This window comes from Gobio gobio (assembly GCF_949357685.1).
Source record: "Gobio gobio genome assembly, chromosome: 18".
NCBI lineage: Eukaryota > Metazoa > Chordata > Actinopteri > Cypriniformes > Gobionidae > Gobio > Gobio gobio.
In genome coordinates this window covers 3,737,472-3,762,807 of record NC_137111.1, presented here as the reverse complement: position 1 = coordinate 3,762,807, position 25,336 = coordinate 3,737,472, and the positions used below count along the sequence as shown (strand labels likewise).

At 47.8% G+C, this 25,336-nt stretch overlaps 1 protein-coding gene across 1 annotated transcript in view; it reads right to left on the bottom strand.

The window, feature by feature from the left end:
- nrxn1b (neurexin 1b) overlaps window positions 1-25,336 on the bottom strand; it is a gene marked incomplete at its 3' end in the record, with an annotated part of 141,765 nt that overhangs the window by 53,479 nt on the left and 62,950 nt on the right. Inside the window, exon 14 of the mRNA XM_079843538.1 lies at window positions 15,764-15,883. Within this exon, the coding sequence (XP_079699664.1) occupies window positions 15,764-15,883 (120 nt within the window). The remainder of the gene's footprint in view (window positions 1-15,763; window positions 15,884-25,336) is intronic.

Sequence of the window (25,336 nt, the reverse complement as noted above, 5' to 3'; positions counted from 1 at the left end):
ACACACACACACACACACACACACACACACACACACACACACACACACACACACTCCTGCACTAACTCTCAACATGGGGGCAGGAGAGCTGTCAGTCAAATTAATGTGAAAAAGTAACTCAGATATTTTGTTGTAAATTTGAAAAGTAATGCGTTACTTTACTAGTTACTTGGAAAAAGTAATATTATTACGTAACTCAAGTTACTTGTAATGTGTTTCCCCCAAAGCACCAGTATATAAAGTCCTTATGAAGGACTGAATGAGGAGGAATGAGGAGGATGAATATGATCTCTCTTCTCTGAACACATCCTCAATGCTCATTTCAGGCTAGCAGCTCAAATCAACATTTAAGACATTTAACTCCTTTCCCTCAGCTTAACTTACAGACCTAAGTGTATGAAACTCTCCCATGAAGGCTGCAGACAGACAGGCTGTCAGTTTCAGGAGATGGTCAGATTGTGTGTGCTTCATGAGATCGCCCTCTAGTGGTGACAGACAGCAGTGCTGTCTCACATCCATGAGTCCTGCAGTACAGCGAGACTCTGAGGTCTTTACATCTGCTCAACCCTGGGTCTTAGGGAGACATTCTTCTACATTTGCTAAATGGAGACGGATTAGATCAAACCAAAACCAGACTGGAAAATACAGGAAAAGCTTCCAATTATTTTACTGTGGATATACACATTCTGTGGCGTAGATTCTCTGAGAAAGGGAGGCCTATTAAAACATTAGATCAGATCACGAGTGTTCAGGACAGCCCCAGTGACAGCCTTATTTCCCATCAGTGTGTTCAGCAAATCTCTGTTAATGCCTATTACAAATAAAGATGAATGCACACACACACACACACACACACACACACACACACACACACACACACACACACACACACACACACACACACACACACACACACACACACACACACACACACACACACACACACACACACACACACGACATGTCAAGCTCATGCCAAACAGTGAGTGGCCATGGTTCAGACACTCATTCAGTGATTTCTGGAGTAATGGCAGAAGTGCTGAGTCCAGCAGTGAAAGGTCAAACACTTGACCCCATCAGAACCAGCTCTACACTGGACATATCAGAGCGTCCACATGCACATGTTGAGCATCAGCTACACACATACACATCTAACCAATACACCTATACAGGTCACTTCCTGAAATACGACAACTAGGAGCGTTTGGGGTGTTTAGGGGTGGGGTGGTTTTGGGGTGTTTTAGGGGTGCTTTAGAGGTGGTTTAGGGGTTTGGTGGGGTGCTTTAGGGGTGGTTTAGGGGTTTGGTGGGGTGCTTTAGAGGTGGTTTAGGGGTTTGGTGGGGTGCTTTAGGGGTGGTTTAGGGGTTTGGTGGGGTGCTTTAGGGGTGGTTTAGGGGTTTGGTGGGGTGCTTTAGAGGTGGTTTAGGGGTTTGGTGGGGTGCTTTAGAGGTGGTTTAGGGGTTTGGTGGGGTGCTTTAGGGGTGGTTTAGGGGTTTGGTGGGGTGCTTTAGAGGTGGTTTAGGGGTTTGGTGGGGTGCTTTAGGGGTGGTTTAGGGGTTTGGTGGGGTGCTTTAGAGGTGGTTTAGGGGTTTGGTGGGGTGGTTTAGGGGTTTGGTGGGGTGCTTTAGGGGTGGTTTAGGGGTTTGGTGGGGTGCTTTAGAGGTGGTTTAGGGGTTTGGTGGGGTGCTTTAGAGGTGGTTTAGGGGTTTGGTGGGGTGCTTTAGAGGTGGTTTAGGGGTTTGGTGGGGTGCTTTAGAGGTGGTTTAGGGGTTTGGTGGGGTGCTTTAGAGGTGGTTTAGGGGTTTGGTGGGGTGCTTTAGAGGTGGTTTAGGGGTTTGGTGGGGTGCTTTAGAGGTGGTTTAGGGGTTTGGTGGGGTGCTTTAGGGGTGGTTTAGGGGTTTGGTGGGGTGCTTTAGGGGTGGTTTAGGGGTTTGGTGGGGTGTTTTAGGGGTGGTTTAGGGGTTTGCTGGGGTGCTTTAGGGGTGGTTTAGGGGTTTGGTGGGGTGCTTTAGAGGTGGTTTAGGGGTTTGGTGGGGTGTTTTAGGGGTTGGTGGGGTGCTTTAGGGGTGGTTTAGGGGTTTGGTGGGGTGCTTTAGGGGTGGTTTAGGGGTTTGGTGGGGTGTTTTAGGGGTGGTTTAGGGGTTTGCTGGGGTGCTTTAGGGGTGGTTTAGGGGTTTGGTGGGGTGCTTTAGGGGTGGTTTAGGGGTTTGGTGGGGTGCTTTAGAGGTGGTTTAGGGGTTTGGTGGGGTGCTTTAGGGGTGGTTTAGGGGTTTGGTGGGGTGCTTTAGAGGTGGTTTAGGGGTTTGCTGGGGTGCTTTAGGGGTGGTTTAGGGGTTTGGTGGGGTGTTTTAGGGGTGGTTTAGGGGTTTGCTGGGGTGCTTTAGGGGTGGTTTAGGGGTTTGGTGGGGTGGTTTAGGGGTTTGGTGGGGTGCTTTAGGGGTGGTTTAGGGGTTTGGTGGGGTGCTTTAGGGGTGGTTTAGGGGTTTGGTGGGGTGCTTTAGAGGTGGTTTAGGGGTTTGCTGGGGTGCTTTAGGGGTGGTTTAGGGGTTTGGTGGGGTGCTTTAGGGGTGGTTTAGGGGTTTGGTGGGGTGCTTTAGAGGTGGTTTAGGGGTTTGGTGGGGTGCTTTAGGGGTGGTTTAGGGGTTTGGTGGGGTGCTTTAGAGGTGGTTTAGGGGTTTGCTGGGGTGCTTTAGGGGTGGTTTAGGGGTTTGGTGGGGTGTTTTAGGGGTGGTTTAGGGGTTTGCTGGGGTGCTTTAGGGGTGGTTTAGGGGTTTGGTGGGGTGGTTTAGGGGTTTGGTGGGGTGCTTTAGGGGTGGTTTAGGGGTTTGGTGGGGTGCTTTAGGGGTGGTTTAGGGGTTTGGTGGGGTGCTTTAGAGGTGGTTTAGGGGTTTGCTGGGGTGCTTTAGGGGTGGTTTAGGGGTTTGGTGGGGTGCTTTAGGGGTGGTTTAGGGGTTTGCTGGGGTGCTTTAGGGGTGGTTTAGGGGTTTGGTGGGGTGCTTTAGGGGTGGTTTAGGGGTTTGGTGGGGTGCTTTAGGGGTGGTTTAGGGGTTTGGTGGGGTGCTTTAGAGGTGGTTTAGGGGTTTGCTGGGGTGCTTTAGGGGTGGTTTAGGGGTTTGGTGGGGTGCTTTAGGGGTGGTTTAGGGGTTTGGTGGGGTGCTTTAGGGGTGGTTTAGGGGTTTGGTGGGGTGCTTTAGGGGTGGTTTAGGGGTTTGGTGGGGTGCTTTAGAGGTGGTTTAGGGGTTTGCTGGGGTGCTTTAGGGGTGGTTTAGGGGTTTGGTGGTTTAGGGGTTTGTGGGGTGCTTTAGATGTGGTTTAGGGGTTTGGTGGGGTGCTTTAGAGGTGGTTTAGGGGTTTGGTGGGGTGGTTTAGGGGTGGTTTAGGGGTTTGGTGGGGTGGTTTAGGGGTTTGGTGGGGTGTTTTAGGGGTGGTTTAGGGGTTTGTGGGGTGCTTTAGGGGTTTGTGGGGTGCTTTAGAGGTGGTTTAGGGGTTTGGTGGGGTGCTTTAGAGGTGGTTTAGGGGTTTGGTGGGGTGCTTTAGGGGTGGTTTAGGGGTTTGGTGGGGTGCTTTAGAGGTGGTTTAGGGGTTTGGTGGGGTGCTTTAGAGGTGGTTTAGGGGTTTGGTGGGGTGCTTTAGAGGTGGTTTAGGGGTTTGGTGGGGTGCTTTAGGGGTGGTTTAGGGGTTTGGTGGGGTGCTTTAGAGGTGGTTTAGGGGTTTGGTGGGGTGCTTTAGAGGTGGTTTAGGGGTTTGGTGGGGTGCTTTAGAGGTGGTTTAGGGGTTTGGTGGGGTGCTTTAGGGGTGGTTTAGGGGTTTGGTGGTTTAGGGGTTTGGTGGGGTGCTTTAGAGGTGGTTTAGGGGTTTGGTGGGGTGCTTTAGAGGTGGTTTAGGGGTTTGGTGGGGTGCTTTAGGGGTGGTTTAGGGGTTTGGTGGGGTGGTTTAGGGGTTTGGTGGGGTGTTTTAGGGGTTTGGTGGGGTGGTTTAGGGGTGTTTTAGGGGTTTGGTGGGGTGGTTTAGGGGTTTGGTGGGGTGGTTTAGGGGTTTGGTGGTTTAGGGGTTTGTGGGGTGCTTTAGAGGTGGTTTAAGGGTTTGGTGGGGTGCTTTAGAGGTGGTTTAGGGGTTTGGTGGGGTACTTTAGAGGTGGTTTAGGGGTTTGGTGGGGTGGTTTAGGGGTTTGGTGGGGTGCTTTAGAGGTGGTTTAGGGGTTTGGTGGGGTGGTTTAGGGGTTTGGTGGGGTGTTTTAGGGGTGGTTTAGGGGTTTGGTGGGGTGCTTTAGGAGGTGATTTAGGGGTTTGGTGGGGTGCTTTAGGGGTGGTTTAGGGGTTTGGTGGGGTGGTTTAGGGGTTTGGTGGGGTGCTTTAGAGGTGGTTTAGGGGTTTGGTGGGGTGCTTTAGGGGTTTGGTGGGGTGCTTTAGAGGTGGTTTAGGGGTTTGGTGGGGTGCTTTAGAGGTGGTTTAGGGGTTTGGTGGGGTGGTTTAGGGGTTTGGTGGGGTGTTTTAGGGGTGGTTTAGGGGTTTGGTGGGGTGCTTTAGAGGTGGTTTAGGGGTTTGGTGGGGTGCTTTAGAGGTGGTTTAGGGGTTTGGTGGGGTGCTTTAGAGGTGGTTTAGGGGTTTGGTGGGGTGGTTTAGGGGTTTGGTGGGGTGCTTTAGAGGTGGTTTAGGGGTTTGGTGGGGTGCTTTAGAGGTGGTTTAGGGGTTTGGTGGGGTGGTTTAGGGGTTTGGTGGGTTGTTTTAGGGGTGGTTTAGGGGTTTGGTGGGGTGCTTTAGAGGTGGTTTAGGGGTTTGGTGGGGTGCTTTAGAGGTGGTTTAGGGGTTTGGTGGGGTGCTTTAGGGGTTTGGTGGGGTGTTTTAGGGGTGGTTTAGGGGTTTGGTGGGGTGCTTTAGAGGTGGTTTAGGGGTTTGGTGGGGTGCTTTAGAGGTGGTTTAGGGGTTTGGTGGGGTGGTTTAGGGGTTTGGTGGGGTGTTTTAGGGGTGGTTTAGGGGTTTGGTGGGGTGCTTTAGAGGTGGTTTAGGGGTTTGGTGGGGTGCTTTAGAGGTGGTTTAGGGTTTTGGTGGGGTGCTTTAGAGGTGGTTTAGGGGTTTGGTGGGGTGCTTTAGATGTGGTTTAGGGGTTTGGTGGGGTGCTTTAGAGGTGGTTTAGGGGTTTGGTGGGGTGCTTTAGAGGTGGTTTAGGGGTTTGGTGGGGTGGTTTAGGGGTTTGGTGGGGTGTTTTAGGGGTGGTTTAGGGGTTTGGTGGGGTGCTTTAGAGGTGGTTTAGGGGTTTGGTGGGGTGGTTTAGGGGTTTGGTGGGGTGTTTTAGGGGTGGTTTAGGGGTTTGGTGGGGTGGTTTAGGGGTTTGGTGGGGTGGTTTAGGGGTGGTTTAGGGGTTTGGTGGGGTGGTTTAGGGGTTTGGTGGGGTGCTTTAGGGATGGTTTAGGGGTTTGGTGGGGTGGTTTAGGGGTTTGGTGGGGTGCTTTAGGGGTGGTTTAGGGGTTTGGTGGGGTGGTTTAGGGGTTTGGTGGGGTGCTTTAGAGGTGGTTTAGGGGTTTGGTGGGGTGCTTTAGAGGTGGTTTAGGGGTTTGGTGGGGTGCTTTAGAGGTGGTTTAGGGGTTTGGTGGGGTGCTTTAGAGGTGGTTTAGGGGTTTGGTGGGGTGGTTTAGGGGTTTGGTGGGGTGTTTTAGGGGTGGTTTAGGGGTTTGGTGGGGTGCTTTAGAGGTGGTTTAGGGGTTTGGTGGGGTGCTTTAGAGGTGGTTTAGGGGTTTGGTGGGGTGGTTTAGGGGTTTGGTGGGGTGTTTTAGGGGTGGTTTAGGGGTTTGGTGGGGTGCTTTAGAGGTGGTTTAGGGGTTTGGTGGGGTGGTTTAGGGGTTTGGTGGGGTGGTTTAGGGGTTTGGTGGGGTGTTTTAGGGGTGGTTTAGGGGTTTGGTGGGGTGCTTTAGAGGTGGTTTAGGGGTTTGGTGGGGTGGTTTAGGGGTTTGGTGGGGTGCTTTAGAGGTGGTTTAGGGGTTTGGTGGGGTGCTTTAGAGGTGGTTTAGGGGTTTGGTGGGGTGTTTTAGGGGTGGTTTAGGGGTTTGGTGGGGTGCTTTAGGGGTTTGGTGGGGTGCTTTAGAGGTGGTTTAGGGGTTTGGTGGGGTGCTTTAGAGGTGGTTTAGGGGTTTGGTGGGGTGGTTTAGGGGTTTGGTGGGGTGCTTTAGAGGTGGTTTAGGGGTTTGGTGGGGTGCTTTAGAGGTGGTTTAGGGGTTTGGTGGGGTGGTTTAGGGGTTTGGTGGGGTGCTTTAGAGGTGGTTTAGGGGTTTGGTGGGGTGCTTTAGAGGTGGTTTAGGGGTTTGGTGGGGTGGTTTAGGGGTTTGGTGGGGTGTTTTAGGGGTTTGGTGGGGTGCTTTAGGGGTGGTTTAGGGGTTTGGTGGGGTGCTTTAGGGATGGTTTAGGGGTTTGGTGGGGTGGTTTAGGGGTTTGGTGGGGTGCTTTAGAGGTGGTTTAGGGGTTTGGTGGGGTGGTTTAGGGGTTTGGTGGGGTGCTTTAGAGGTGGTTTAGGGGTTTGGTGGGGTGCTTTAGAGGTGGTTTAGGGGTTTGGTGGGGTACTTTAGACGTGGTTTAGGGGTTTGGTGGGGTGGTTTAGGGGTTTGGTGGGGTGTTTTAGGGGTGGTTTAGGGGTTTGGTGGGGTGCTTTAGAGGTGGTTTAGGGGTTTGGTGGGGTGCTTTAGAGGTGGTTTAGGGGTTTGGTGGGGTGCTTTAGAGGTGGTTTAGGGGTTTGGTGGGGTGCTTTAGGGGTTTGGTGGGGTGCTTTAGAGGTGGTTTAGGGGTTTGGTGGGGTGCTTTAGAGGTGGTTTAGGGGTTTGGTGGGGTGGTTTAGGGGTTTGGTGGGGTGTTTTAGGGGTGGTTTAGGGGTTTGGTGGGGTGCTTTAGAGGTGGTTTAGGGGTTTGGTGGGGTGCTTTAGAGGTGGTTTAGGGGTTTGGTGGGGTGCTTTAGAGGTGGTTTAGGGGTTTGGTGGGGTGGTTTAGGGGTTTGGTGGGGTGGTTTAGGGGTTTGGTGGGGTGCTTTAGAGGTGGTTTAGGGGTTTGGTGGGGTGCTTTAGAGGTGGTTTAGGGGTTTGGTGGGGTGCTTTAGGGGTTTGGTGGGGTGCTTTAGAGGTGGTTTAGGGGTTTGGTGGGGTGGTTTAGGGGTTTGGTGGGGTGGTTTAGGGGTTTGGTGGGGTGTTTTAGGGGTGGTTTAGGGGTTTGGTGGGGTGCTTTAGAGGTGGTTTAGGGGTTTGGTGGGGTGCTTTAGAGGTGGTTTAGGGGTTTGGTGGGGTGCTTTAGAGGTGGTTTAGGGGTTTGGTGGGGTGGTTTAGGGGTTTGGTGGGGTGGTTTAGGGGTTTGGTGGGGTGCTTTAGAGGTGGTTTAGGGGTTTGGTGGGGTGCTTTAGAGGTGGTTTAGGGGTTTGGTGGGGTGCTTTAGGGGTTTGGTGGGGTGCTTTAGAGGTGGTTTAGGGGTTTGGTGGGGTGGTTTAGGGGTTTGGTGGGGTGGTTTAGGGGTTTGGTGGGGTGCTTTAGAGGTGGTTTAGGGGTTTGGTGGGGTGCTTTAGAGGTGGTTTAGGGGTTTGGTGGGGTGGTTTAGGGGTTTGGTGGGGTGCTTTAGAGGTGGTTTAGTGGTTTGGTGGGGTGCTTTAGAGGTGGTTTAGGGGTTTGGTGGGGTGCTTTAGAGGTGGTTTAGGGGTTTGGTGGGGTGGTTTAGGGGTTTGGTGGGGTGGTTTAGGGGTTTGGTGGGGTGCTTTAGAGGTGGTTTAGGGGTTTGGTGGGGTGTTTTAGGGGTTTGGTGGGGTGTTTTAGGGGTGGTTTAGGGGTTTGGTGGGGTGCTTTAGAGGTGGTTTAGGGGCTTGGTGGGGTGCTTTAGAGGTGGTTTAGGGGTTTGGTGGGGTGTTTTAGGGGTGGTTTAGGGGTTTGGTGGGGTGCTTTAGAGGTGGTTCAGGGGTTTGGTGGGGTGGTTTAGGGGTTTGGTGGGGTGTTTTAGGGGTGGTTTAGGGGTTTGGTGGGGTGCTTTAGAGGTGGTTTAGGGGTTTGGTTGGGTGCTTTAGAGGTGGTTTAGGGGATTGGTGGGGTGGTTTAGGGGTTTGGTGGGGTGCTTTAGAGGTGGTTTAGGGGTTTGGTGGGGTGGTTTAGGGGTTTGGTGGGGTGCTTTAGAGGTGGTTTAGGGGTTTGGTGGGGTGCTTTAGAGGTGGTTTAGGGGTTTGGTGGGGTGCTTTAGAGGTGGTTTAGGGGTTTGGTGGGGTGCTTTAGAGGTGGTTTAGGGGTTCGGTGGGGTGGTTTAGGGGTTTGGTGGGGTGTTTTAGGGGTGGTTTAGGGGTTTGGTGGGGTGCTTTAGAGGTGGTTTAGGGGTTTGGTGGGGTGGTTTAGGGGTTTGGTGGGGTGCTTTAGAGGTGGTTTAGGGGTTTGGTGGGGTGGTTTAGGGGTTTGGTGGGGTGCTTTAGAGGTGGTTTAGGGGTTTGGTGGGGTGCTTTAGAAGTGCTTTAGGGGTTTGGTGGGGTGCTTTAGAGGTGCTTTAGGGGTTTGGTGGGGTGCTTTAGAGGTGGTTTAGGGGTTTGGTGGGGTGCTTTAGAGGTGCTTTAGGGGTTTGGTGGGGTGCTTTAGAGGTGGTTTAGGGGTTTGGTGGTTTAGGGGTTTGTGGGGTGCTTTAGAGGTGGTTTAGGGGTTTGGTGGGGTACTTTAGAGGTGGTTTAGGGGTTTGGTGGGGTGGTTTAGAGGTGCTTTAGGGGTTTGGTGGGGTGCTTTAGAGGTGGTTTAGGGGTTTGGTGGGGTGGTTTAGGGGTTTGGTGGGGTGCTTTAGAGGTGGTTTAGGGGTTTGGTGGGGTGCTTTAGAGGTGGTTTAGGGGTTTGGTGGGGTGCTTTAGAGGTGGTTTAGGGGTTTGGTGGGGTGGTTTAGGGGTGGTTTAGGGGTTTGGTGGTTTAGGGGTTTGTGGGGTGCTTTAGAGGTGGTTTAGGGGTTTGGTGGGGTGCTTTAGAGGTGGTTTAGGGGTTAGGTGGGGTGGTTTAGGGGTTTGGTGGGGTGGTTTAGGGGTTTGGTGGGGTGGTTTAGGGGTTTGGTGGGGTGTTTTAGGGGTGGTTTAGGGGTTTGGTGGGGTGCTTTAGAGGTGGTTTAGGGGTTTGGTGGGGTGCTTTAGGGGTTTGGTGGGGTGCTTTAGAGGTGGTTTAGGGGTTTGGTGGGGTGCTTTAGAGGTGGTTTAGGGGTTTGGTGGGGTGGTTTAGGGGTTTGGTGGGGTGTTTTAGGGGTGGTTTAGGGGTTTGGTGGGGTGCTTTAGAGGTGGTTTAGGGGTTTGGTGGGGTGCTTTAGAGGTGGTTTAGGGGTTTGGTGGGGTGCTTTAGAGGTGGTTTAGGGGTTTGGTGGGGTGGTTTAGGGGTTTGGTGGGGTGGTTTAGGGGTTTGGTGGGGTGCTTTAGAGGTGGTTTAGGGGTTTGGTGGGGTGCTTTAGAGGTGGTTTAGGGGTTTGGTGGGGTGCTTTAGGGGTTTGGTGGGGTGCTTTAGAGGTGGTTTAGGGGTTTGGTGGGGTGGTTTAGGGGTTTGGTGGGGTGGTTTAGGGGTTTGGTGGGGTGGTTTAGGGGTTTGGTGGGGTGTTTTAGGGGTGGTTTAGGGGTTTGGTGGGGTGCTTTAGAGGTGGTTTAGGGGTTTGGTGGGGTGCTTTAGAGGTGGTTTAGGGGTTTGGTGGGGTGCTTTAGAGGTGGTTTAGGGGTTTGGTGGGGTGGTTTAGGGGTTTGGTGGGGTGGTTTAGGGGTTTGGTGGGGTGCTTTAGAGGTGGTTTAGGGGTTTGGTGGGGTGCTTTAGGGGTTTGGTGGGGTGCTTTAGAGGTGGTTTAGGGGTTTGGTGGGGTGCTTTAGAGGTGGTTTAGGGGTTTGGTGGGGTGCTTTAGGGGTTTGGTGGGGTGCTTTAGAGGTGGTTTAGGGGTTTGGTGGGGTGCTTTAGAGGTGGTTTAGGGGTTTGGTGGGGTGGTTTAGGGGTTTGGTGGGGTGTTTTAGGGGTGGTTTAGGGGTTTGGTGGGGTGCTTTAGAGGTGGTTTAGGGGTTTGGTGGGGTGCTTTAGAGGTGGTTTAGGGGTTTGGTGGGGTGCTTTAGAGGTGGTTTAGGGGTTTGGTGGGGTGGTTTAGGGGTTTGGTGGGGTGGTTTAGGGGTTTGGTGGGGTGCTTTAGAGGTGGTTTAGGGGTTTGGTGGGGTGCTTTAGAGGTGGTTTAGGGGTTTGGTGGGGTGCTTTAGGGGTTTGGTGGGGTGCTTTAGAGGTGGTTTAGGGGTTTGGTGGGGTGGTTTAGGGGTTTGGTGGGGTGGTTTAGGGGTTTGGTGGGGTGGTTTAGGGGTTTGGTGGGGTGTTTTAGGGGTGGTTTAGGGGTTTGGTGGGGTGCTTTAGAGGTGGTTTAGGGGTTTGGTGGGGTGCTTTAGAGGTGGTTTAGGGGTTTGGTGGGGTGCTTTAGAGGTGGTTTAGGGGTTTGGTGGGGTGGTTTAGGGGTTTGGTGGGGTGGTTTAGGGGTTTGGTGGGGTGCTTTAGAGGTGGTTTAGGGGTTTGGTGGGGTGCTTTAGAGGTGGTTTAGGGGTTTGGTGGGGTGCTTTAGGGGTTTGGTGGGGTGCTTTAGAGGTGGTTTAGGGGTTTGGTGGGGTGGTTTAGGGGTTTGGTGGGGTGGTTTAGGGGTTTGGTGGGGTGCTTTAGAGGTGGTTTAGGGGTTTGGTGGGGTGCTTTAGAGGTGGTTTAGGGGTTTGGTGGGGTGGTTTAGGGGTTTGGTGGGGTGCTTTAGAGGTGGTTTAGTGGTTTGGTGGGGTGCTTTAGAGGTGGTTTAGGGGTTTGGTGGGGTGCTTTAGAGGTGGTTTAGGGGTTTGGTGGGGTGGTTTAGGGGTTTGGTGGGGTGCTTTAGAGGTGGTTTAGGGGTTTGGTGGGGTGGTTTAGGGGTTTGGTGGGGTGCTTTAGAGGTGGTTTAGGGGTTTGGTGGGGTGTTTTAGGGGTTTGGTGGGGTGTTTTAGGGGTGGTTTAGGGGTTTGGTGGGGTGCTTTAGAGGTGGTTTAGGGGCTTGGTGGGGTGCTTTAGAGGTGGTTTAGGGGTTTGGTGGGGTGTTTTAGGGGTGGTTTAGGGGTTTGGTGGGGTGCTTTAGAGGTGGTTCAGGGGTTTGGTGGGGTGGTTTAGGGGTTTGGTGGGGTGTTTTAGGGGTGGTTTAGGGGTTTGGTGGGGTGCTTTAGAGGTGGTTTAGGGGTTTGGTTGGGTGCTTTAGAGGTGGTTTAGGGGATTGGTGGGGTGGTTTAGGGGTTTGGTGGGGTGCTTTAGAGGTGGTTTAGGGGTTTGGTGGGGTGGTTTAGGGGTTTGGTGGGGTGCTTTAGAGGTGGTTTAGGGGTTTGGTGGGGTGCTTTAGAGGTGGTTTAGGGGTTTGGTGGGGTGCTTTAGAGGTGGTTTAGGGGTTTGGTGGGGTGCTTTAGAGGTGGTTTAGGGGTTCGGTGGGGTGGTTTAGGGGTTTGGTGGGGTGTTTTAGGGGTGGTTTAGGGGTTTGGTGGGGTGCTTTAGAGGTGGTTTAGGGGTTTGGTGGGGTGGTTTAGGGGTTTGGTGGGGTGCTTTAGAGGTGGTTTAGGGGTTTGGTGGGGTGGTTTAGGGGTTTGGTGGGGTGCTTTAGAGGTGGTTTAGGGGTTTGGTGGGGTGCTTTAGAAGTGCTTTAGGGGTTTGGTGGGGTGCTTTAGAGGTGCTTTAGGGGTTTGGTGGGGTGCTTTAGAGGTGGTTTAGGGGTTTGGTGGGGTGCTTTAGAGGTGCTTTAGGGGTTTGGTGGGGTGCTTTAGAGGTGGTTTAGGGGTTTGGTGGTTTAGGGGTTTGTGGGGTGCTTTAGAGGTGGTTTAGGGGTTTGGTGGGGTACTTTAGAGGTGGTTTAGGGGTTTGGTGGGGTGGTTTAGAGGTGCTTTAGGGGTTTGGTGGGGTGCTTTAGAGGTGGTTTAGGGGTTTGGTGGGGTGGTTTAGGGGTTTGGTGGGGTGCTTTAGAGGTGGTTTAGGGGTTTGGTGGGGTGCTTTAGAGGTGGTTTAGGGGTTTGGTGGGGTGCTTTAGAGGTGGTTTAGGGGTTTGGTGGGGTGGTTTAGGGGTTTGGTGGGGTGGTTTAGGGGTGGTTTAGGGGTTTGGTGGGGTGCTTTAGAGGTGGTTTAGGGGTTTGGTGGGGTGCTTTAGAGGTGGTTTAGGGGTTTGGTGGGGTGGTTTAGGGGTTTGGTGGGGTGCTTTAGAGGTGGTTTAGGGGTTTGGTGGGGTGCTTTAGAGGTGGTTTAGGGGTTTGGTGGGGTGGTTTAGGGGTTTGGTGGGGTGTTTTAGGGGTGGTTTAGGGGTTTGGTGGGGTGCTTTAGAGGTGGTTTAGGGGTTTGGTGGGTGCTTTAGGGGTGGTTTAGGGGTTTGGTGGTTTAGGGGTTTGTGGGGTGCTTTAGAGGTGGTTTAGGGGTTTGGTGGGGTGCTTTAGAGGTGGTTTAGGGGTTTGGTGGGGTGTTTTAGAGGTGGTTTAGGGGTTTGGTGGGGTGCTTTAGAGGTGGTTTAGGGGTTTGGTGGGGTGCTTTAGGGGTTTGGTGGGGTGCTTTAGAGGTGGTTTAGGGGTTTGGTGGGGTGCTTTAGAGGTGGTTTAGGGGTTTGGTGGGGTGGTTTAGGGGTTTGGTGGGGTGTTTTAGGGGTGGTTTAGGGGTTTGGTGGGGTGCTTTAGAGGTGGTTTAGGGGTTTGGTGGGGTGCTTTAGAGGTGGTTTAGGGGTTTGGTGGGGTGGTTTAGGGGTTTGGTGGGGTGGTTTAGGGGTTTGGTGGGGTGCTTTAGAGGTGGTTTAGGGGTTTGGTGGGGTGCTTTAGAGGTGGTTTAGGGGTTTGGTGGGGTGGTTTAGGGGTTTGGTGGGGTGCTTTAGAGGTGGTTTAGTGGTTTGGTGGGGTGCTTTAGAGGTGGTTTAGGGGTTTGGTGGGGTGCTTTAGAGGTGGTTTAGGGGTTTGGTGGGGTGGTTTAGGGGTTTGGTGGGGTGCTTTAGAGGTGGTTTAGGGGTTTGGTGGGGTGGTTTAGGGGTTTGGTGGGGTGTTTTAGGGGTGGTTTAGGGGTTTGGTGGGGTGCTTTAGAGGTGGTTTAGGGGCTTGGTGGGGTGCTTTAGAGGTGGTTTAGGGGTTTGGTGGGGTGTTTTAGGGGTGGTTTAGGGGTTTGGTGGGGTGCTTTAGAGGTGGTTCAGGGGTTTGGTGGGGTGGTTTAGGGGTTTGGTGGGGTGTTTTAGGGGTGGTTTAGGGGTTTGGTGGGGTGCTTTAGAGGTGGTTTAGGGGTTTGGTTGGGTGCTTTAGAGGTGGTTTAGGGGATTGGTGGGGTGGTTTAGGGGTTTGGTGGGGTGCTTTAGAGGTGGTTTAGGGGTTTGGTGGGGTGGTTTAGGGGTTTGGTGGGGTGCTTTAGAGGTGGTTTAGGGGTTTGGTGGGGTGGTTTAGGGGTTTGGTGGGGTGCTTTAGAGGTGGTTTAGGGGTTTGGTGGGGTGCTTTAGAGGTGGTTTAGGGGTTTGGTGGGGTGCTTTAGAGGTGGTTTAGGGGTTTGGTGGGGTGGTTTAGGGGTTTGGTGGGGTGGTTTAGGGGTTTGGTGGGGTGCTTTAGAGGTGGTTTAGGGGTTTGGTGGGGTGCTTTAGAGGTGGTTTAGGGGTTTGGTGGGGTGGTTTAGGGGTTTGGTGGGGTGCTTTAGAGGTGGTTTAGTGGTTTGGTGGGGTGCTTTAGAGGTGGTTTAGGGGTTTGGTGGGGTGCTTTAGAGGTGGTTTAGGGGTTTGGTGGGGTGGTTTAGGGGTTTGGTGGGGTGCTTTAGAGGTGGTTTAGGGGTTTGGTGGGGTGGTTTAGGGGTTTGGTGGGGTGTTTTAGGGGTGGTTTAGGGGTTTGGTGGGGTGCTTTAGAGGTGGTTTAGGGGCTTGGTGGGGTGCTTTAGAGGTGGTTTAGGGGTTTGGTGGGGTGTTTTAGGGGTGGTTTAGGGGTTTGGTGGGGTGCTTTAGAGGTGGTTCAGGGGTTTGGTGGGGTGGTTTAGGGGTTTGGTGGGGTGTTTTAGGGGTGGTTTAGGGGTTTGGTTGGGTGCTTTAGAGGTGGTTTAGGGGATTGGTGGGGTGGTTTAGGGGTTTGGTGGGGTGCTTTAGAGGTGGTTTAGGGGTTTGGTGGGGTGGTTTAGGGGTTTGGTGGGGTGCTTTAGAGGTGGTTTAGGGGTTTGGTGGGGTGGTTTAGGGGTTTGGTGGGGTGCTTTAGAGGTGGTTTAGGGGTTTGGTGGGGTGCTTTAGAGGTGGTTTAGGGGTTTGGTGGGGTGCTTTAGAGGTGGTTTAGGGGTTTGGTTGGGTGCTTTAGAGGTGGTTTAGGGGATTGGTGGGGTGGTTTAGGGGTTTGGTGGGGTGCTTTAGAGGTGGTTTAGGGGTTTGGTGGGGTGGTTTAGGGGTTTGGTGGGGTGCTTTAGAGGTGGTTTAGGGGTTTGGTGGGGTGGTTTAGGGGTTTGGTGGGGTGCTTTAGAGGTGGTTTAGGGGTTTGGTGGGGTGCTTTAGAGGTGGTTTAGGGGTTTGGTGGGGTGCTTTAGAGGTGGTTTAGGGGTTCGGTGGGGTGGTTTAGGGGTTTGGTGGGGTGTTTTAGGGGTGGTTTAGGGGTTTGGTGGGGTGCTTTAGAGGTGGTTTAGGGGTTTGGTGGGGTGGTTTAGGGGTTTGGTGGGGTGCTTTAGAGGTGGTTTAGGGGTTTGGTGGGGTGGTTTAGGGGTTTGGTGGGGTGCTTTAGAGGTGGTTTAGGGGTTTGGTGGGGTGCTTTAGAGGTGGTTTAGGGGTTTGGTGGGGTGCTTTAGAGGTGCTTTAGGGGTTTGGTGGGGTGCTTTAGAGGTGGTTTAGGGGTTTGGTGGGGTGCTTTAGAGGTGCTTTAGGGGTTTGGTGGGGTGCTTTAGAGGTGGTTTAGGGGTTTGGTGGTTTAGGGGTTTGTGGGGTGCTTTAGAGGTGGTTTAGGGGTTTGGTGGGGTACTTTAGAGGTGGTTTAGGGGTTTGGTGGGGTGGTTTAGAGGTGCTTTAGGGGTTTGGTGGGGTGCTTTAGAGGTGGTTTAGGGGTTTGGTGGGGTGGTTTAGGGGTTTGGTGGGGTGCTTTAGAGGTGCTTTAGGGGTTTGGTGGGGTGCTTTAGAGGTGGTTTAGGGGTTTGGTGGGGTGGTTTAGGGGTTTGGTGGGGTGGTTTAGAGGTGGTTTAGGGGTTTGGTGGGGTGGTTTAGGGGTTGGGTGGGGTGCTTTAGAGGTGGTTTAGGGGTTTGGTGGGGTGCTTTAGAGGTGGTTTAGGGGTTTGGTGGGGTGCTTTAGAGGTGGTTTAGGGGTTTGGTGGGGTGCTTTAGAGGTGGTTTAGGGGTTGGGTGGGGTGCTTTAGAGGTGGTTTAGGGGTTGGGTGGGGTGGTTTTGGGGTGTTTTAGGGGTTGGTGGTTCAGAGGTGGTTTAGGGGTGGGATGGGGTGTTTTTGGGGTGTTTTAGGGGTTGGGTGGTGTGGGGTGGAAATATGACAAATGGTGGTAAAAAGTCCACACATTGCATTTAAATGAACACGGATTTTGAGTGGTAACGACAGTCATACGTCATGACGACAGACGTAACTCGACACTGTCATTATTATTCCGCCAGCTAGAGGGCGCTAGACTTTAAATCATAATAAAGGTCGTAATACGGTGCTTGAAAAATGACCTATAGAATCAGGTTGTTTTTTTTAGGACAGTCTGACACACATAAATGGCCTAATGATTATTACCCAGGAGAACTGCTATTGTTGAGTGTGATTTCAGTGTAGCGCCACATATCAAGCATCTGTTGCACTGTTAACAGTAGGAAGCGAAACCTTCTCTCTTACCATCGTTACACACCGGTCCTCCGTAAGTGGTCATGCTGCAGTCGCAGATGAAGCCCTCCCACTGCTGGAGACACACACCCTGATGGGCACAGGAGTCCTCCTGACAGGTGGTGCTGGGCCCTACACACACATCAGCACAGATCAACACACACACTTTATCTGCACTTCACAGTAGGTGCACTAGCAGTGAACTTACCGTAAGAAAGCAACTGGAAATACAAGGATTAAGGTTACGTTTAGGGTTAGTATGTAGGTATTACCCAGTTATTATGATTACTATAGTAAGTATGTACAGGGCCGACCCGTGGCAAAGACGGAATAGGCAAATGCTAGGGGCGCCACTCATCCATAGGGGCGCCAAAATGTATTACTGATACTATTTTATTCATATTAATTTGAAATATTACCAAATAAAGCGCAAAAACACTTAACTAAGTCCGCGCATCTTCCCGGTCCGCCGCATCAATCTCCCCTCGCCGAGCTACTTGAAGTGCGTCAGAAATATAACGCTCGCAATCAGTTTAACGTTGGGAATGTGTTGTGTCGCGCCGCCTATCTAATGTAGACAGGATTGCTTTCATTTTTTAGGGTGCTTGGCCGCTCGCTCCAGGTGTAGACACAATGAAAGTTGCCTGATTATTTATGACGGATGGCCGAATTGTAGTGTCTAAAAGACAGAAGCCCTCTGATGCAGAGAAGGTAAGGGAAACACTGCAAAAATGCTCTTCTTACTTAGTATTTTTGTCTTGTTTCTAGTTTAAATATAAAAAAAATTCTTAAACCAAGATGCATTTACTAGATAAGTAAAATAAGTGAGTGAGTTTATGCTTAAAACAAGCTAAATTAACTGCCAATGGGGTGAGAAAAATAATCTTGTTTCTGATTTAAATCTTGTTTCTTGTTTCTGTCCCAAACATAAATAAGATAATTTTTCTCACCCCATTTGGCAGATAATTGTGCTAGTTTTAAGCTAAAACTCACTTCATTTTGACCCCCCCCCCCCCCAGAAAACAAGAAAAAATTATCTAATGTATTTTTATCTAACAAATCATATCTGTTTTTTTAAACGCATGTAATATCACTTTTTTAATAGCCTAATGTTTTTACTCTACAGTCGTGCAGTTTTAAGGGGACATATGGACATTTTAAAATGTATTTGCCGAAATTAGTAATGATATTTATATACAGGTTTATTTAAAATAGCAACATTTTATGTAAATTTCACATTAAATATCTAAATTTCTCAGTTTAATTCATGGTGAAATCATTAATGTGCATATAAGTGGAAGTTTGCTGCCATCTACTGGAAAACAAACACTTTTGCTAGTTCTCAATAGTTTGTGCATGAATGCTCGATGCAATTACTTGCTATTTGTGTTTAGGCTGTAATGTGGCGTAGGTGCTATTTTTGTATAGTGTAACTATCATCAGCCTTTTAAAAAAATTTAATAATAATAATATCATGAACATAATGACGGGGTAGAATGGACTGGACATCACATAAAACAACAACAATAAAAATTAAAAAACATCAATGCATTAAAAAAATAAAACACCAATGTTTCCGCAACTTAGACTGAAAACATGTATTGCTAAACCTTGATACAAGGGCCACCAAGTAAAATCTCGCCTAGGGCAGCAAATTGGTCAGGGCCGGCCCTGAGTATGTACATTTTTTCTGTATAGTTAGGTAAGTTCTCTTCATCTTCTGCCCCTGTTATTAGTGGTGTGCCTCAGGGATCTATTTTGGGGCCACTTCTTTTGAACTCAAACTCTCAAGAAAAACTATGAATATTCAATGGGAAAATTTGGCAAACCCAGTTATTATGTCAGCCCTGAAAGCGCTAAACTTGGTTCCTTGTTTCCAGATGGACCAATAAAAAACAGACACATGAGTGCTTCTCCACACCCTAATGATATTTCACATGAATATCTGATTTAACCAACATACAGGCATACGGCTGCCTTGTGTGCAACTCATGTCACTTCGTGAGCAAGGATATTCCAATATATTTGAAACACTTTTCTTTGATTCCTCCACCTTGTTTCCTTTCCTTACACGCTGCCCTTGAATATTAATAGAGAGGAGCAAGGACACACGGAAAGGAAATGAGAATGCATCAATAATGAGTTGCGTACGAGGACAAAGCAGCTGCCAAGAAAAAGGTCAATGTGTCATTTATGTAAAACCGGAATGTAATGAAAACAGAATGAAATATTTATGTTGTGTATGAAAATCAGATTTCGCGCAGCAACTCAGCAGAAATTATTCAATCCATTTGCGAGTGTTTCCGGCAGACACTGAAAACTTCTGCATTTGACACAATAAACATCTACAGCACGGCACAAACAACACATCTTTGTACAACAGCAATAATGCTGAGTGATTCTTACTAACACTTTTTAGTTAATTTTACTTAATGTCTTAACTTAAAGGGTTAGTTCACCCAAAAATGTAAATTGTGCCATTAATGACTGAGCCTCATGTGGTTGGACACCCGTCAGACCTCCGTTCATCTTCAGACACAAATGAAGATATTTTAGTGTAAATCTGATGCTCTGAAAGGCCTCCATTGGCTCAACTTTACACTCTCAAGACCCTTAAAAGACACTAAAGACTAAAGTTACAAAGTCCATCTCACTACAGCGGCTCTACAATAACTTTATGAAGACGAGAATAGTTTTTGTGGGCAAAGCAAAAACAAAATAACGACTTTATGCGTCGTGACAGTGCTTCGTGAGTTCACATCTGAGGCCTAGACAGAAGACAAGCACTTGATGAATAAAGTCAGCATTTTGTTTTTGTTTTGCACACAAAAACTATTCTCGTCGCTTTATAAAGTTATTGTAGAGCCGCTGTAGTAAGATGGACTTTGTATCGACGTCTTTAGTGTCTTTTAAGGGTCTTGAGAGTGTAAAGTTGAGCCAATGGAGGCCTTTCAGAGCATCAGATTTACACTAAAATATCTTCATTTGTGTCTGAAGATGAACGGAGGTCTAATGCTGCGTTCACACCAAATGCGAATAGAGCATCAAAATCGCGTCGACCACGTCTAGTTGGACCCTTGAACATTTTGAATCCATTCGCGAATTGGACGAGCGTGTAAATTGAGCGTTTGAAGCTAAATATATGCGCATTCAAGGCGCTCCAGGAGAAATATGGCATAAAACACCACTGCCTCTTTTCATTTTTATTAAAAATATATATTAAACATTAATAGCTACACAAATGTGGTCCAGGCAACTCCTACATTATCTTCACTGTGTGTATATTTAAATATCCTAAAAAATAAAGTTATGAAACATCTGTTTGCCCGCAGTCAAAACGATTTGTCAGACAACAAATGATGATTCATGAGAGCAAAGATCGGCCGTTAGATCCACACAAGGTGAATTATATCTGATGTTTAACCACCACAGCGGCAGAAGGCAGAAGGACTGGCCGAGGAAAGGCTGCTCTCGCCGGGGTTAATGAGCGCTTAGCGCCGCTGATCCGCTGGAGCTCACATTATTAAAAAAAAAGGCGCTCTCTTTATAAATATACCACAGATTTGAACTTTAAACAACTACATTCTCACCTGAAAAAGTCTTAAAACTACATTTTAACGCGAACACAATAGTAGTATTTTTAAATTATGCAGGGTTTCTCATCATGTCACTTCACCACGTGACCGCAGCAAGCAGGCTCCTGATTGGCTAACGCGGCGCGAACAGACGCCAAAGTTCACATTTTTCAACTCTGGTGTCAGACGCAAATTCGCTTCAAACACGTGAATGCACAAAAAGCACCACTCACGCGTAATGAGCATATCGCGCAAGACGCTCAATTCGCGTCATTCGCGCAAACTGGACGCACGAATGAGGCGGAATCGCGTCCATCGCGCGAAACGTGTCGATAGCATCGCAGGACCTCCAGACGTGCGTCAACGCGCCTTTCCATTGACTTAACATTGAAATCACTCGCTCTATTAGCGTTTGGTGTGAACGCAGCATTAGGGGTGTCGAACGACAAGAGGGTAAGTAATTAATGACAGAATTTAAATTTTTGGGTGAACTAACCCTTTAACTGTACTTCTGTCAGGACCACTATTGTCAAAGATGACTGACTATTAGCACACAGTTTGGATTGGCGGTATGGTTCTGTTCTGGGCAGCCTAGCATGGTTAAGAGCAGGGAGAGCAGCTTATGTTGCGTTCAGACGGCAAAGTTCAGATTTTTCAACTCGGGCGTCAGACGTGAATTCGATCAAACACGTGAATGCACAAAAAGCACCAAATAAAATCACTCGCGCAAGACGGTCAATTCACATCTTTCGCGCGAACTGGACAGCGCGAATGAGGCGAAATCGTGTCCATTGTGCGGCGCTAAACGTGCGTCTGCGCATCTTTACATTGACTTAACATGGAAATCACTCGCTCCAGACGCTCTATTCGCGTTCGGTGTGAACGCAGCATCAGGGTAAACAGAACAGAACTAACATAATGTATTGCATATTAGGGGTTGAACGACTTCCGATTTTTTCAAGTCGACATTTATGCGATGAAAGTCGAGTCGATGACGTCATTAATGAACAAATAACCCTGAACCTTGAGCTAAGACGCGAACACGAGTTTGCTTGAGCACAGGACAGCTATGGCATATGAAACAGCGCTGCCCATAAGGTTATTGCTCCTACATCACAGCTTTTGTATCAGTTCTTTTGTCTTTGGGTCGTTATTTCTCACAGATTTCTGCTCGTTCTGAATCAGATACAGATAAAGTAGCACAATAAAGATTACATGTATATGAATGCATTAGTGGGAGAGCGATTGCGTGTGAATCCTGCCAGCGTCTTTCGAATAGTGAAGCTGTGAGTTTTAGTTACTAAGAAATATATGCTTGAACTTTTCAGTTTCTATTTTAGTGATAAATCACAGAACAGTGTTGACAACACATTTTAGCACTACTGAATGAGTTTGTGCGAGGCGCGCACGATCTCCGCGTGATGTGTGAACTTTGTGTGTGTTACAATGCAGCACGCATTAGTTTAGAGCGGTGATTAACTGACCTGTATAATTAAGCGTCCAAATGGTATAGTCAAACATATCTTGTGGAGAGCTCTCTGGGTATGTATTTATTTGTCATTTTTAACTTTTTTAACTGTTGGAAACAGAGCCTGCATGTCGTGAAATGGCTTATCCTGTTGCGCCCTCTATAGGCCAGCGACTAGTCGACGTCAAGCTTAAAGCGTCATGGCAGAGCATTAAAATCGACTAGTCGTGCAACCCCTATTGCAGATATCATTAATATCAATATTTAAATGTACAACATAATTCGGGAATTTAGTCTGATTCAGGGGGAATCAGAATACCAAATCCTGACTGATGACAGGTGGAGCTGGGGATGGAGGAGGGTAAATGAGCTCTGGAGAAACGTGATAGCTGCTGATAGTACCGATGGAGCTTATATATGTGTGCTGTGATACTGATGGAGCTTATATATGTGTGCTGTGATGCTGATGGAGCTTATATATGTGTGCAGTGATACTGATGGAGCTTATATATGTGTGCAGTGATACTGATGGAGCTTATATATGTGTGCAGTGATACTGATGGAGCTTATATATGTGTGCAGTGATACTGATGGAGCTTATATATGTGTGCTGTGATACTGATGGAGCTTATATATGTGTGCAGTGATACTGATGGAGCTTATATATGTGTGCAGTGATACTGGTGGAGCTTATATATGTGTGCAGTGATACTGATGGAGCTTATATATGTGTGCAGTGATACTGATGGAGCTTATATATGTGTGCTGTGATACTGATGGAGCTTATATATGTGTGCTGTGATACCGATGGAGCTTATATATGTGTGCTGTGGTACTGATGGAGCTTATATATGTGTGCTGTGATGCTGATGGAGCTTATATATGTGTGCTGTGATACCGATGGAGCTTATATATGTGTGCTGTGGTACCGATGGAGCTTATATATGTGTGCTGTGATGCTGATGGAGCTTATATATGTGTGCTGATAGTACTGATGGAGCTTATATATGTGTGCTGTGATACTGATGGAGCTTATATATGTGTGCTGTGATACTGATGGAGCTTATATATGTGTGCTGTGATACCGATGGAGCTTATATATGTGTGCTGTGATACTGATGGAGCTTATATATGTGTGCTGTGATACTGATGGAGCTTATATATGTGTGCTGTGATACTGATGGAGCTTATATATGTGTGCTGTGATACTGATGGAGCTTATATATGTGTGCTGTGATACTGATGGAGCTTATATATGTGTGCTGTGATACTGATGGAGCTTATATATGTGTGCTGTGATACTGATGGAGCTTATATATGTGTGCTGTGATACTGATGGAGCTTATATATGTGTGCTGTGATACTGATGGAGCTTATATATGTGTGCTGTGATACCGATGGAGCTTATATATGTGTGCTGTGATACTGATGGAGCTTATATATGTGTGCTGTGATACTGATGGAGCTTATATATGTGTGCTGTGATACTGATGGAGCTTATATATGTGTGCTGTGATACTGATGGAGCTTATATATATGTGCTGATAGTACTGATGGAGCTTATATATGTGTGCTGTGATACTGATGGAGCTTATATATGTGCTGATAGTACTGATGGAGCTTATATATGTGTGCTGTGATACTGATGGAGCTTATATATATATGTGCTGATAGTACTGATGGAGCGTATATATGTGTGCTGTGATACTGATGGAGCTTATATATGTGTGCTGTGATACTGATGGAGCTTATATATGTGTGCTGTGATACTGATGGAGCTTATATATGTGTGCTGTGATACTGATGGAGCTTATATATGTGTGCTGTGATACTGATGGAGCTTATATATATGTGCTGATAGTACTGATGGAGCGTATATATGTGTGCTGTGATACTGATGGAGCTTATATATGTGTGCTGTGATACTGATGGAGCTTATATATGTGTGCTGTGATACTGATGGAGCTTATATATGTGTGCTGTGATACTGATGGAGCTTATATATGTGTGCTGTGATACTGATGGAGCGTATATATGTGTGCTGTGATAGTGATGGAGCTTATATATGTGTGCTGTGATACTGATGGAGCTTATATATATGTGCTGTGATACTGATGGAGCTTATATATGTGTGCTGTGATAGTGATGGAGCTTATATATGTGTGCTGTGATAGTGATGGAGCTTATATATGTGTGCTGTGATACTGATGGAGCTTATATATATGTGCTGATAGTACTGATGGAGCTTATATATGTGTGCTGTGATACTGATGGAGCTTATATATGTGTGCTGTGATACTGATGGAGCGTATATATGTGTGCTGTGATACTGATGGAGCTTATATATGTGTGCTGTGATACTGATGGAGCTTATATATGTGTGCTGTGATACTGATGGAGCTTATATATGTGTGCTGTGATACTGATGGAGCTTATATATGTGTGCTGTGATACTGATGGAGCGTATATATGTGTGCTGTGATACTGATGGAGCTTATATATGTGTGCTGTGATACTGATGGAGCTTATATATGTGTGCTGTGATACTGATGGAGCTTATATATGTGTGCTGTGATACTGATGGAGCTTATATATGTGTGCTGTGATACCGATGGAGCTTATATATGTGTGCTGTGATACTGATGGAGCTTATATATGTGTGCTGTGATACTGATGGAGCTTATATATGTATGCTGTGATACTGATGGAGCTTATATATGTATGCTGTGATACTGATGGAGCTTATATATGTATGCTGTGATACTGATGGAGCTTATATATGTGTGCTGTGATGCTGATGGAGCTTATATATGTGTGCTGTGATACTGATGGAGCTTATATATGTGTGCTGTGATGCTGATGGAGCTTATATATGTATGCTGTGATACTGATGGAGCTTATATATGTGTGCTGTGATGCTGATGGAGCTTATATATGTGTGCTGTGATACTGATGGAGCTTATATATGTGTGCTGTGATGCTGATGGAGCTTATATATGTATGCTGTGATACTGATGGAGCTTATATATGTGTGCTGTGATGCTGATGGAGCTTATATATGTGTGCTGTGATGCTGATGGAGCTTATATATGTGTGCTGTGATACTGATGGAGCTTATATATGTGTGCTGTGATACCGATGGAGCTTATATATGTGTGCTGTGATACCGATGGAGCTTATATATGTGTGCTGTGATACTGATGGAGCTTATATATGTGTGCTGTGATACCGATGGAGCTTATATATGTGTGCTGTGATACTGATGGAGCTTATATATGTGTGCTGTGATACCGATGGAGCTTATATATGTGTGCTGTGATACCGATGGAGCTTATATATGTGTGCTGTGATACTGATGGAGCTTATATATGTGTGCTGTGATACTGATGGAGCTTATATATGTGTGCTGTGATACTGATGGAGCTTATATATGTGTGCTGTGATACTGATGGAGCTTATATATGTGTGCTGTGATACCGATGGAGCTTATATATGTGTGCTGTGATACCGATGGAGCTTATATATGTGTGCTGTGATACTGATGGAGCTTATATATGTGTGCTGTGATACTGATGGAGCTTATATATGTGTGCTGTGATACTGATGGAGCTTATATATGTGTGCTGTGATACCGATGGAGCTTATATATGTGTGCTGTGATAGACGTCGTGTTCCTATAGGTAGATGTGATCAGCTGACAGTCAGCTGATGTGAGCTTGACTAACGTGACCTGCCAGAAATAACGCTAAGCTTGATAAATCTAGTAATCTGTACTATACACATTTACTTCGAAAACCCAAGTTAAGATTAATTTGGGTGCCATTTTGTCAAGTAAAAAATTAAATCACCATTGTGGAGATCAGTGTTTCCTTTGGTTGGCCACTTGGATCATTGATATTATTGTTATTATCTTCCTATTGATGAAGCTATGCAACAAGAAATCACAGGTATTTGGTTTTAAAGGAAGAGAAGTAATAAAGGTTGCTTCTGACTGAATAATTAACTATAGTTGATATAATCCCTCTATATTTGTGACAATATCTTGTAATTGATCATTTTATTCTTGCTCTGATGTTAAATGTGTAGCCATTTTTCACTTTGACAGCCAGTTTGAGATACAGGCTATATTTGAGTATTGTGTGTATCGGATAGTTTACAAAATCAAATGATTCTGACAGTTTTTGCCATTGAAATGACTGGGAAAAAAGTGTCCCAATAGCCCTGAATTCACCCTAAACTCTTTGAAATCATAATAACATTGCATTATGTTGCTTGAAACCCCAAATATTATAACAATACATATTATAACATTCTTCATTAAAGAGCACCTATCATGGAATTTTGAAATTTACCTTTCATGTAGTGTGTAACATAGATCTAAGTGAACAAAAACAAAGTTTGAAATATGACAGTGCACCGTATATATAGTTATTTTCTTTCAAAAGTAAGAGTCGACTCGGAGTCATTTTTAAGAATCGTTAGAAGACTGAAGCTTTTTCTCTGACTAGATGACGTCAACTTGTCAAGTTATTTGCATACGAT